This window comes from Gobio gobio (assembly GCF_949357685.1).
Source record: "Gobio gobio genome assembly, chromosome: 2".
Lineage (NCBI taxonomy): Eukaryota > Metazoa > Chordata > Actinopteri > Cypriniformes > Gobionidae > Gobio > Gobio gobio.
Genome location: NC_137098.1, coordinates 38,755,556 through 38,768,851, shown reverse-complemented (window position 1 = coordinate 38,768,851; position 13,296 = coordinate 38,755,556). Strand labels below are relative to the sequence as shown.

At 37.0% G+C, this 13,296-nt stretch overlaps 2 protein-coding genes across 3 annotated transcripts in view; one reads left to right on the top strand and one right to left on the bottom strand.

Moving 5' to 3' along the window:
- vps35 (VPS35 retromer complex component) overlaps positions 1–1,279 on the bottom strand; it is a 44,089-nt gene extending 42,810 nt beyond the window's left edge. Inside the window, exon 1 of one of the 2 annotated variants that reach the window (XR_013816103.1) lies at positions 1,186–1,268. Coding sequence is in view for 1 of the 2 variants with exons in the window: in XM_079811144.1 (XP_079667270.1) it covers positions 1,186–1,188 (3 nt within the window). In the remaining variant the exon portion in view is untranslated. Of the gene's footprint in view, positions 1–1,185 lie in introns of both variants that reach the window. The other variant, XM_079811144.1, reaches the window with a different exon arrangement.
- A 364-nt stretch (positions 1,280–1,643) lies between these two features.
- orc6 (origin recognition complex, subunit 6) lies at positions 1,644–13,296 on the top strand. Its single transcript, XM_079846083.1, has 7 exons — positions 1,644–1,815; positions 1,912–2,038; positions 6,107–6,270; positions 6,352–6,441; positions 11,513–11,622; positions 11,991–12,077; positions 12,333–13,296. Exons 1-7 carry the CDS (start codon positions 1,751–1,753, stop codon positions 12,461–12,463), a joined length of 774 nt encoding a protein of 257 aa, XP_079702209.1. The 5' UTR covers positions 1,644–1,750; the 3' UTR covers positions 12,464–13,296.

The window sequence follows — 13,296 nt, the reverse complement described above, 5'->3', positions numbered from 1 at the left end:
CATATACAAGTGTTCAAATTCTTAATTTCAAGTGCTATAACAGGTCATTTTAGGTGATGTTTAATCACATTTTAGCCATGTATACTTCAATGAATTTGTCCTGCGGCATGACAAACATATTTTTAAAAGTACAAATATTCTAGAAATAGTCATAAAGCCTGATTGAAAATGCATTATAATAATAATGTTTAAAAATGAAGTACATGAATTATAACAATTATAGCCAGAAAATGGATGTTACTGTTAGTGTCATGCCTAATACCCTTTTACAGATAATAAATTGTCATGCGACACATTTTTTTGCTAATAAAAGTTCAGAAAGTAACTGTATAACTTATAACAAGAATTGAAACAACACTACATTAATCTCCCTATTGACACTATATTAATCTCATGTGTCTAAAAAATAATGTGTCTAATATTTCAGTAAATTAGATTATCAGTGGATAATATAGAAGCTACATAATTGAAGTGTCAGTGGTCTGTGGGCTGGGGGTGACAGTAATGGCAATCTATGACCACCTCTCTATTTCCTTTTAAGTCCAAACGACCCATCGTTAGTGATAGTAACAGACTGTTACACTTCACATAAATATCAGTTTTAAAAGAGTTATGATTAACAGTCAGCATAAGAGATCATGATCTGGTATGAACTGAATGAATGAACCCGTGACCAAACAACATAAACTGAAGCTCATGTTATGCACACTAAAACCATTTATACTATTCAAATATATGTAATGCACATGAACGAATAGATCTGCATATAAACGTATATTTGATAACTGACAACAATAAATATAAAATGTCTATATATACATAGCTGTTAAGAAGTAACAAGGCTAATTGCTAGCAGAATTAGCAGCTCATATTAGCTCATTTAGCAGAAAGCCTGTGGACTGTAATGACAGCAAAGCATAATGGCTGCAAGTTTACAAGACATGCAGGCCGAATGTTAAATCGCTGGTATGATAAAACAAGACAGAATAAATAAACGAGAATAATTAGGTGCATGTAGGCCTCCGCATCTCCAACGCTAATGCTAACGGCTATCTTCACAGACGCAAAACAGCCAATCAAGAGATCTCAGTGCCACTCTGACACTATCGCCGCTATAAACAACTTAACGGCGCATATAAAGTATCCAGCATACAGTATATGCATACGATGATCCTAATATCTTACCATGATTATCAGGTATGTTAGAGGAAACACTGGATGACCCCCCTGTGAATGTGTCGTGTCATGTGACTGCTGCTGCTGCTGCTGCTGCTGCTGCGGTTCCGCCTCATGACGAGCACTGCCCGCACACAACACAACAAGCCCTGACAGCTGTATTATTCATCTAGAAAACTCTGTAGAAACAACATTGAGAATTAAAACACATTTATTTGCAATAAAATTATTAGCTGGGCTGTGTCATACACAACTGAAGGAAAGTGTTAAGACAAACAAAGTTCTCTAAACAACATTAAATTTGTACTTAATGTTGAAAACATATATGGTATAGTTCGTTTGGACATATATTGTATAATTTGTCGAATAATTAAAACTAGTTAGAGTTTATCCGTATTTTACCCGGACGACACTGTCCACGCCCATTTTCTTGATCCACCAATGGCCATTCAGAACGTTTATTTCTCGTGTGACACGTGTTTGTTTTCCCGCGAAATCAGCCTCTGTCTCTTCGCGGAGTCTTCTGAAGGATTCTGCTCTGTTTCGGTGGTGAGAGGATAGAACAACTTTACAAATGGATAAAGAGTTATTTCGTAAGCTTGCTTCGAAGATCGGCATAACAGCTGTTAAAGTATTGAGGTAAGTGCTCCAATGTAGTAACCACTCGCTTGTTTTGGTTCATTTAGTAGTGAACGTGTCAATATAACAACAGAACTCATTCTTATTCATTTTCAGTCAAGCAGAAGAGTACATGCGATTATCCCAAGTGAAATGTGTTGCACTGGGTTCTGTGACCGCGACCAGCAAGGCCCTTATTTGCCTTGAGTTGGCAGCGACTTCAATGAAATTTCCTGTTGACAAGGCAAGATTATTTTCCCTTTGTGTGTGTGTTGGTATGATGTGTAACATAAGCATACACATATGTAAGTTATTTATGTACAGACATGCATACGCACTTATGCGTGAATATTAAGTCCAGTAGAGTTTTTTTCGCTTTCTCACTCATTTGTCTATTCATTATGTTTATCTACTAACACTGTCCAATAGGGGAAATTCCATCACCGGAAAATTGTACACTTTACAACACTTTACAATAAGGTTTCAATAGTTAACATGAACTAATAATGAACTGCACTTCTACAGCATTTATTCATCTCTGTTAATGTCAATTTTAACATTTACTAATACATTATTAAAATCAAAAGTTGTAGATGTTAACATTAGTCAATGCACTGTGAACTAACATGAACAAACAATGAACAACTGTAATTTTTGTTAACAAAGATGAACAAATGTATTGCTGATGGTTAGTTCATGTTAGTTAATGCATTAACTAATGTTAAAAAATAAAACCTCATTTTAAAGTGTTACTGCTTTCTGCATCGAAATTATAATCTTAAATGCACACAAATAATATTTAAACACATTTTGCATCATTTAGACAGCTCGGTTGGCAATGAATAGAAATATTAAGTTTTCTTCCTGCATCACGTCTCATGTAATATGAAGAAAAAAAAATATTAGGGGTAAAATAGTTAAGTGCACTGAAAAAAACAGGAACGCATATTGTCCAATTTACTCAATCATATTATTTGTGATTTCCTTTCTAAACTTGATTTCTTTGCTTTTGATTAATGTAGTTCTCTAAAATGTGCAATCTACTAGATTAAAGCATTCGTTTAATTAATTATTTATTTAGCGAATGTGAACCAACCAAGTACTCAAATGATTTTTGCTCAAACTGTATTACCCAGCATGCTTTGCAACCTTTCCATGTGCCTACTCTGCTCTGATTGGTCAGATGGCCCAGTCTGTTGTAATTGGTCTACCGCATACACCGCATATTTCGGAACACAAACGCCTTTATATATCAATACATAATTAAAATGTAAGTACTCAGAAAAAGAAAGTATAAAAATTGAGTGTCTGTAGACCTCTCACGACTGTTTTAAAGACAGCTCATTATTTCCATTCACTCCACCTTCTCCCTTCTGGGCTCTTTCCAAAGCCACGCCCCCAAAACACATGAACGCGCTACGCCGACGCATTATTTACCTGAGGCGAGCGGAGAAGAAGTGCATGTAGTGACATCATGTCAGAATCACATGTAATAAAAAATCTAACTTTATCATTATGAATATAAACAAATAAGATGTCTTTTAGTACTTACTATCAAGCTAGAATAACGATACTGGTAAAGTTTAAAATACACACACAACACAGTGTCTACGACACACACAGATACAAGATAAAAACATCAACATAAACATTGGTAGAGTATATAAAAACAAACCAAGGGCCGAAATAAACGTGCTGGTAAAGTTCCCGGTGAACATGGTAAAAGAGTTTAGACAGAGGGTAGTAGCTAAAGCTAACTTAGTTCTAAAAAAAGTTCCTGAATGCGGTGTACTAGCTTTTACACATGTATTTCGTTATCTAAAGTTACATTTTGCGAAATTCAACACAACAGCGATCAACTTGAGCTAGGCATATTGAGTATTTATCTTCTCTACTAATGGCTTGCTAGGTGTATAACATTGTAACTTTATGCTAAGTAATGTTATGTTAGCTATATTAGGCAGCTACGTGTGCTAGTGAGACATGCTTCATGAAAACATAAACCAAAAAAATGTATAATCAAAATGAAAGATTACCTGTCCAGCAGAAATACAGCCTCTTGAACTCAAACGGGTGCGCCAGGGTTGCCAGGTTTTCACAACAAAATCCGCCCAATTGCTACTCAAAACTAGCCCAAAACAAGCCCAATCGTGTTTCTCCGGTAAAAAAATCGCATTTGGGGGGTAAAATATGTGTCTTTCTGGTAGGGCTGCCTGCTAAAATTCGCAAATCCCGGGGCAAAATATCACATAATTGGGGTCGCTTCAACCCGCGGACATGAAAAACAGCCCCCTACAACAGTGTTTGAAGTAGCCCGACTTGGCAATACTGGGGCGCGCGCATGTGGGCAGATCCTGAGCAAAAGCGGCGGTAGCCATGGTAGCGAGAGAGAGTGACAGTCGCCCAAGCCAATCACTTGTTTCGGCCCGAACGAAAATAATGAGTGGTGTTTATTGCAGATTAAAAAGTCTAGAGTCACTCGATTTTTATACTCTCTTTTTCAGAGTACTTAAATTTTAATTATGTATTGACATATAAAGAAAGTTTAAACAAATTTGGACAAAAGTGTTTTAGATCATTCTTACCTACCCCACCTTTTAAAGGGATAATTCACCCAAAAACGAAATCTTTATGTTTATCTGCTTACCCCCAGGGCATCCAAGCTGTAGGCGTCTTTGTTTCTTCAGTAGAACACAAATTAAGATGTCCAATCGTTGCAGTGTGATAGTCGTATAATGCATGTCAATGGGGATATTTAAGAGTATGAGAGCAATGAGAGTAAAAACACATAGACATACGAATCCTTATTAAACCATGCGGCTCGTGGCGACACATTGATGTCTTAAGACACGAAACGATCGGTTTCTGCAAGAAACCGAACAGTATTTATGTTATTTTTTTACCTCTTATCAAACAAATGTAATCTAGTTTTCCCAGCACCATAACTTCCGGCGAATAAGGTCAAAATACTAGTGCGATCAAAGATATATATATATATATATATATATATATATATATATATATATATATATATATATATATTATACATACACTTAGATGCCTCATTCGACCGATCCGCGCAGGCACTAATGAGGAATCTATTTATATATCTATGATCGCGCTGGTATTTTGACCTTATTCGCCGGAGGTGATGGCGCGGGGACGGCTGATGCAGAGCCATAGAAAAAAATGAAATGCATTTTTAAGTATGGATATTTTGCTTACACAAATGCATCGATTCGCTTCAGAAGGCCTTTATTAACACCCCGGAGCCGCGTGGAGCACGTTATTTGATGGACAGATGCATTTTTTTATGGACTTCAAAAACAGAGCAACTATTACTGCTATTATAATGCTTGGATTAGCCAGAACATTTTTAATATAACAACTGAGATTTTATTCGTCTGAAAGAAGAATGTCATGTACACCTCGCATGACTTGAGGGTGAGTAAATCATGGGCTGATTTTCATTTTTGGGTGAACTATTCCTTTAATAGACACAATTGTTGGTAATACTGCAGCCCACAGCTGATTTATAGTAGTATTTCAGTTAGACAGTAATAACTTGAGTTAGCCGTTTAGCCAGATACTTACACAATAAACACGTTGCGTCTTCTCCACATGATGCTATCCAGTATCTGCTGCAGTGTTTGAGGTTTCCCTGGTCTCTGTGCGGCGTGCACGTGCAATAGGTGGACAGGCAATATTCTGTTTCGTTGTGACGCAATATTACTGCTTTGCTCATAGAGCAATTTTATGCTTAGTATTTAACATGCTTAAATGTGCTATAGCTAATAGTCTGGAAGCTAGCTAGTACAGTCTTATCATTTAGTTATGTTATGCAAAAATATAAGAAATTTGAATAAATTAATGCTATAGCTAATAGTCTGGAAGCTAGCTAGTACAGTCTTATCATTTAGTTATGTTATGCAAAAATATAAGAAATTTGAATAAATGAATTAATCTTGTTAGGTAACCATATTAAATTAATTTATAGACTACTTAATTGGGATACTTAAAATGACTTCATTCCATTATTTAGAAATTACATGAACAAATTATGCTTGTTTAACTTAATTGATATATGCGGAACCCATGTACAAGATTAAATCATGTAAATCCAACACACTTTTTTTCAGTGTGTGGTGGAAATTAAGTGGAAACTGAGACAGCAATCATTTTTGGAAAACAATCTATAGAAATGTTTTGCACAATAAACTTTGAATGGTTTACACAGTATGTTGGGTAACATAAACATGTGTTCTTGCAATAAATCTACAAATTAATATTCTTTCAACTTTCTGCTGGATAGGAGTATGCCATCAAACTATCTGGACTGAGTCCAAAGGTTTACTCCAGCAATTTGAAGGCTATGGAGTGCATGCTGGGCCTGCAGTCAAACCTGGGTCTCAGAGATCTTGCAGTGCAGTATGGGTGTTTGGAAGCAGTTAAAGTGGCCTCTCAGATCCTTCAACGGTGAGACTTCACATTGCATCAGTGCAATCAGCTTGAATTGATTCTGAATGACATAATTTAAACTATGTGTATTTATTTAAGGTATGAGACCAGTTTACCCGCCGCTCAGCAACAAGACCTTGACTTGTCTAAATCTCTCTTTACCACAGCAGCTCTATATGCAGCATGCAAGTGAGTATTTGGAAGCCCTGAAATCTGCTGTAATGACACTAAAATAATGAGTGGTTCAAAAATACTTGTTAATGGATGTTTAGGTGTTTGGCACTCACATTAGATATAAATATTGATGGGTGTGCAATTGTCTTGAAAACTGGTTTAAGCCACAATATGTAATTTTTCGCCGCTATTGGTCGCTAATTCAAAACAAAGACGTAGCTTGATGACGCCTTGATTTCACAGAGCTTTTTTTTCTGGGAGGTATTGCTGCAGGCGACCGCTTCCACTTCTTCCGGTCATGCGTCTGTGGGGTTATGCAGCGCTGTTTTATCATATTAGATACATTTGAGTGTGTTGAAAGTTATGTTATAATGCTACTCGCTGTGCGTTCACTTGACGGCTACTATGAGATGCACACTGCAGTAAGCTAGATCGATATTAGGCATGGTAAAATATAGTACTCGCGTAAATCAAGAAAACGCGGTTTAAACTATAAGTCTAACTGTGTTGAGCTATATAACAATGATTCGTTCGGTTCCTTATGTAAAAAGGTCCGTAAAAATTATCTTAGGTAATACTAATTCTGTACGAATAGTAGTGCTGGGTGCGATATGGCTGAAAACTGTATCACGATATAAGTGTTTCATATCGGTCGATATTGATAATTATTGATATTTTTATAACCTATTTAAAATAAGGACCAGGAGAAAAATTGTTTACATTTAAACATTTTTATTTTAAACGTAACCTTCCTCTGATTATAATCACCTCAGTTATAAAGGCAGAAATGTCAACACAACCATGGAAAACACTCAAATAATTAAAATATAAACAAAAGTCTAAAATCACAATGATCACTTAACAATTATCTTTTAACATTAAGGTTCAGTGCCGCCGTTATTTCTTTGTAACTGTTACCGTTTAGATGCTTTGTCATAAGGCACTGATGCGGAGTAACATTACCTCTCCATGTCGTTTCAAAGGCTGAATCCGCAAATAGTGGTGTCCGAAACCAGTGTTACCCACAGATTAGAAACCAATTTGTGGTGGTGGGGGCGGGGGTTGGTGGGGGTTGATTTGGGGGTTGGTGATTGGCACAAATATCGATTTCGATCTTGATTCAGTATCAATTCATATAGCCTACTGTACATATAGGGAAAAATAAGTTTGCCTTTTCAGCACTATTTTAAACCTTTCTTGGGTTAAATTATATTTGCTCGCATTCATTAATATTCACGTGTGTGTGTGTGTGTGTGTGTGTGTGTGTGTGTGTGTGTGTGTGTGTGTGTGTGTGTGTGTGTGTGTGTGTGTGCTTATATAAGTATCATTAAAAAATATTAGGATGTAAGTTATTAACGTTTTAAAATTTCACATTTAAAGAAATCTAGTGTTTGATCATGACTAAATATGTATTCAAATGCAAAACCTAAAAATAAGTAAGCAGTTATGATCTGCAATACATTTTTGAGCAACTAGATACATGTATATTTATTAAAGAGCCATACAGGCACCTATAGTGGGTAAACCATGGCATTACAAATTAAATGTATTATTTTTCCAGCCACAAAATGACTCTAATTTGCCTCTTTGCATTGGAATTCTCTATTTTAACCTTAATTACACTAATTGTAATATAAATAAGAAAAATATTTTAATTAATTAAATGGTCATTAATGGACCATAATTATTGCACAAATAGTAGGCCTATTTAGTACCAAAAGATCTCCTCAAAATATTCAATAAATATTATTAAACTAAAATATAGAACATTTATTTAATTGAAAAATAGTTAAGGTGTATGGTCACATTTGACCACCAATGAGTATGAGTGTGAGCAATTAGTAGGGAATACCCAAGGGCTAAATACAAGAGAACTATTAACATTAATGTTAACAATGTTGCATCACCATCACTCTCCATAATAAAATGATACTGTAAATAGCTGACGTAATAATCAATGCACACTATGCTGTACTGTTTACCAAAAAATGCTGCAAATACCTGTATAGTGAAACTATCGTCTATCCATTCAAATGTATTGACAGCGCGGGTTTGTTTGGAACTATTGAGCGCTCCGTGAACCACATGACAGCGCGCGCCGCCGGGAGATGAGAGCATGTCGCAACTGTTTTTCAACGCCTCTGGCTTTAATTGCTTCATTAGCGCCAAAACGCTATTTATTGTTTGAATTTCGTACTAAAACTTTAAACATTTTAAAAGCTGAGACTTTGTTTCATATCAAAAGCAGGTTTGGCCATTTGAGAGCGAGAGACGTGCGTGAGTGACAGCGAGAGAGCAGGGAAAGGAAATGCAGCTGAAGGAATACGCGTGTTTTAAATAGCGTAATTAAGGGTGCTTTCACACTAGCAGTTTTGGTGCGCACCCGGGTTCGATTGATGTCAGAGTTCGCTACATTTGTATGATGTGAACGCGGTCTTCCGAACTCGGGTGCGCACCCGCGAACCGTACCAGAGTCCGCTTAAAAAGGGTGGTCTGGGGTACAGTTCATGTGAACTCCGGTACGGTTCGCTGCTGATGTGAACGCAATCGTACTAAATCGCGGAAGTGAACCGCTATTAATGACGTATGATTTGATAAAAATGTGTGTTTGTGTGTGTTTCACTCATTTTCCTGACGAGCATGACTGACATACTGCAAGCAGAGAGCTGTAAATCTCATTTCTGCTCGTCTTCAGCGTTTTTAAGAGCATTTGCAGTACATTTGCGGCATATAGACGCAAGTGCCATTACGTACTGAAGCTTTAGAAACAAAACCAACAGTTAAAAAACTAAAATATAAAAGTGAGGTGAGCAACACTATGCATTTCACCGCCTTCACGCTCGCTGTCGTTACTAAGCAACCGGTTAAACAGCTGCTGCTTTGACGCAAACGCACCCCGGTTTGGAACCAAATAATATAATATGAACACAGTCCAGCGGGGGCACGGGGAGGGGGAGCAATCGAACTCTGGTTCGGTCCAGGCAATCGAACCAAGTGTGAAAGCACCCTAAAATAAAAAAAAATTGAATAATGACGCGCAATATGTGGCGGCCGGTGTTAATTCTGTAGCGCACCGCCACAAATTAGTCTATGTGTGGGAAACACTGGAAACCATTGTGGACTTTGAGTGCACTCATTCTATCCCACTTTGCACCGCAATGACGAGTGTAAAGCCGATATACACACAGCGCTCACTTGTTTTCATTCACTCCTTCAAGTGAACTGTATTAGTGGACTAAAGTAGGGAATAGTGATTAAGGGTTTAGGGGGGGATTTCGGAATCAGCCAAAGTTAAGAATAGCACAACGGCGAGCGCGTCGAGTATAAACACGTCCCCAAACGAACGAGGCGCACGCGCGCTGTCAGCGGAGGCTCATGCTGCGGAGCCAGACGAAAGTATAAACAAGGCAGGTAAAACAAGTTTGTGGTATTAACAGTCTTGGTGGGGACGACAGTCTTGCATAATTTGCAGACGACATTGGTCTGACTACGGTCAGACTTATACAAACCAAAAAACTGCCATATTCGGAACACAAATGAAGATATTTTAGTTGAAATCCGATGGCTCAGAAAGGCCTCCATTGGCACAATGCACTTTACACTCTCAAGACCCATAAAAGGTACTAAAGACGTCGTTACAAAGTCCATCTCATTACAGTGGTTCTACAATAACTTTATAAAGTGACAAGAATAGTTTTTGTTCGCAAAAAAACCCTAAATAACGACTTCTATCATGATGATCGATTTCAAAACAAGGCATCATGAAGCTTTGATGATGTCATGAAGCGGTTTGAATCGCCAAAGTTACGTGATTTCAGCAGTTTGGCGGTTTGACACACGATCCGAATCATGATGAACGCTTTGAAGCTTCATGATGCATTATTTTGAAATCGGTCATCACTACATAAGTCGTTATTTAGGTTTTTTTTGCGCACAAAAACTATTCTCGTTGCTTTATAAAGTTATTGTAGAACCACTGTAATGAGATGGACTTTGTAACAACGCCTTTAGTACCTTTTATGGGTCTTGAGAGTGTAAAAGTACATTGTGCCAATGGAGGCATTTCTGAGCGATCGGATTTCAACTAAAATATCTTCCTTTGTGTTCCGAAGATGAACGGAGGTCTTACGGGTGTCAAACGACATGAGGGTAAGTAATTAATGACAGAATTTTCATTTTTGGGTGAACTAACCCTTTAAGCTCTTCACAGTGCTGGTGTGGTCGAAGTACGGTGAGGCCATAAGTAGTTTAAAATGAGGGTATGAGAAGTGTATGACATATAAATTAATTTGGAGTTTAATTTAAATTTGGAAAGGTCAAATCTTAGATTGCCCATCACGTGTTTGTTCCTTGTCCTTATAACTAGGTTATCTGCGTATTATGCCCGTTTCACACATACTCCGTCTGCGTGCGTATGCGATGCAGGAGCAGGTCATAACGAAATTAGTTTTTCCACTTCCAAGAAAGGACAAATGCTATCCATTACGTCACCTTTTTTACCTAAATGCCAGGTAAAGGTGACGTTTTTCTTGCTTTACCGGAAAAAGCCATGCGTTGACTTTGAAACAGAGTAGACTTTAATTATATGCGTCTGTGGTGAAAGTCACTACATTTTCGCGTCAATACATGTTTATATTAATGCAAACAATATGCTGTCACTTTAATTCAGCAGTGTAGCACAACAAAAAATTGACTCGGTACGGAAACGATCACCACACTGCGGCAGACACACCTCTCCTGGAACGGATTGACGGACAGCATCCGCATGCAGTGTGAAAGCTGTAATCCGTTTACATGGGTACGGAAAAAAATACGCACTGTAAACCGAGTATGTGTGAAACGGGCGTTAGACTCTATGAAAGTGAGTGCTCATACAAGGAATCCAACCATTGTGCGACTGTGTTGGGTTATTGTTTTCCACCCAAAATCTGTTACTGTATAATAATAAACTCAAGCTCCCAGGTGGGTCAAAAGGATTTTATGCTTGTCAACAAGCCACATGAATCTCCAAATCTAACTGCACCTGGTTTACATTTAATTATTGAAAATAGAACAAATAAATTGGTTCTGTCCTTCCTGTTTGAAGGTGCATGAAAATCAGAACGGACAGGAAATTAGCCTCTTCATCTGGAGCAAAGAAGGGCATCTTTGACCGGCTGTGCACACAATTTCAGAAATTTGGACAGGAGATCTGCAGTAAGTGTGACTCCTTCAAACTAAAGCTTATTAGAAAATGACACAGCCTAATTAAAGTGAATAAATGCACAAAGACATTTTTCTGGGAGGTATTGGTCTGACTTTCATGTAACAAAGATGTAATTGAAGGTGCACAACTTTTTAATCTTGTTTTTTTTATTATCAAAGAAAACATTACTTCAAAGAGATCTGTCATGAAGAAACAGACATTTTCACTGGTTACCATGGCTACAGGCATATCACAATTAGACAATGTATATTTTTTTTGTGTGTAGTAACATCAAAGATCAGCATGTTTTTATTCTCGAGTACTTATTGAAGTTGTGATATTAAGCAGACTGATTCACTCGCTCTCTCTGTACCCATAGATGAGGCTTCATCTTTGGAGAAACCAGTCAAAACTGCTCAAAAGAGGCAGAAGACTCTCACTGAAATGCTAGAAACGGACGAAGATGGTAAGAAATCCACCTGCTTGTCACAATAACTAATAATGGGAAAGTATTAATTCTACCCATCAGCTGCCATTATGTGCAGTGGATGATTATCTATGTAACCTTTTTCTGTTCTTCAACCTGTGAGGGGGGGGGGGGGATAATTTTCTTAGAGCAAAAAGACTTATAATGAATACTTCTAGATGTCATATCTAATAAGACATAACATATGTCATGATTGATGATAAAAGTAATTGTCTTTCTGGGTTTTTTGTCCAGATGGGAAGCTTGCAACATCTCCTAAGCAAGAGCGAGTCGAAAAGACTGAGGAAGAAGAGACACAAATTTATGAGGCGTGGAAAAGAAAAATCCTAGAAAATGCATTAAAAGCAAAGGCTGTAGATTCTTGAATGTTATAAGTTTCCAATGTATTTAATTATGGTTCTGCATAATGTAAACATGAACTTTGAGTTGGATTTAATACTCTACCAAGAGAAGTTGCCTGCCCCCCTCTGGCCTCTTGTGTGAAATCGTTTCATCCACATACAGACATTTCCAAAGGAATTGAGGCACTTTTTATTATGGTTTTGTTTTATTGCCATTTGCCAGGTCAAAGATAGTTATTTTAGATATTGTGCAAAGACTTGCCAATTGTTAAGTTCCTCATTTAGATAATGTATTGCAAATGCATTTAGTTTGAGTGAATTTGTGTTTAGTTTAGTTCGTCATGGTTTGGATGATTATGTCTGGTGACAATGACTTAATTTCTCAGTGTTCTGTGGTATTGCTCTGAATCACTTTAAAATCTCATAGGAGGTGTATAATGCATTCAAGAGAATCTAGACGTGTTTTATCAATTTGTTTCAATAATACATGGCTCATCTGTTTTCGGTTTGATTTTAATGTGAATAAAATGTGTATTCATGACAATTTATTTTTCTAATGTTTTGATTAAACACTAATTTTCTACAATTTGTGACAATATTGTTTAAAAATACCCAATACAAAACAGAACTGCCCTATAATTCTATGCTAATTTCAATGCCTGTTGCCATATCTAGAGCAGAACCACCTTTGTGCATGTATTTGTGCTGTTATGCTGTTACCATATGAATATGTTCAACCGCAAATGTAATAAATTCATAGAACGCTGTCTCAAGTCACAATATAAACATTCAAATGTTTTTGAAAAACCAATGAAAAGGTTTTAAATGAGAATTAAAAAATAAAAACAGTCCATGCC

Coding starts and splice junctions, on each gene's coding strand:
- orc6 (XM_079846083.1), top strand. CDS start 1,751: ATGGATAAAGAGTTATTTCGTAAGCTTGCTTCGAAGATCGGCATAACA. Junction 6,271..6,351: donor GCCTCTCAGATCCTTCAACG/GTGAGACTTCAC, acceptor TATTTATTTAAG/GTATGAGACCAGTTTACCCG. Junction 12,078..12,332: donor GCTAGAAACGGACGAAGATG/GTAAGAAATCCA, acceptor TTTTTTGTCCAG/ATGGGAAGCTTGCAACATCT.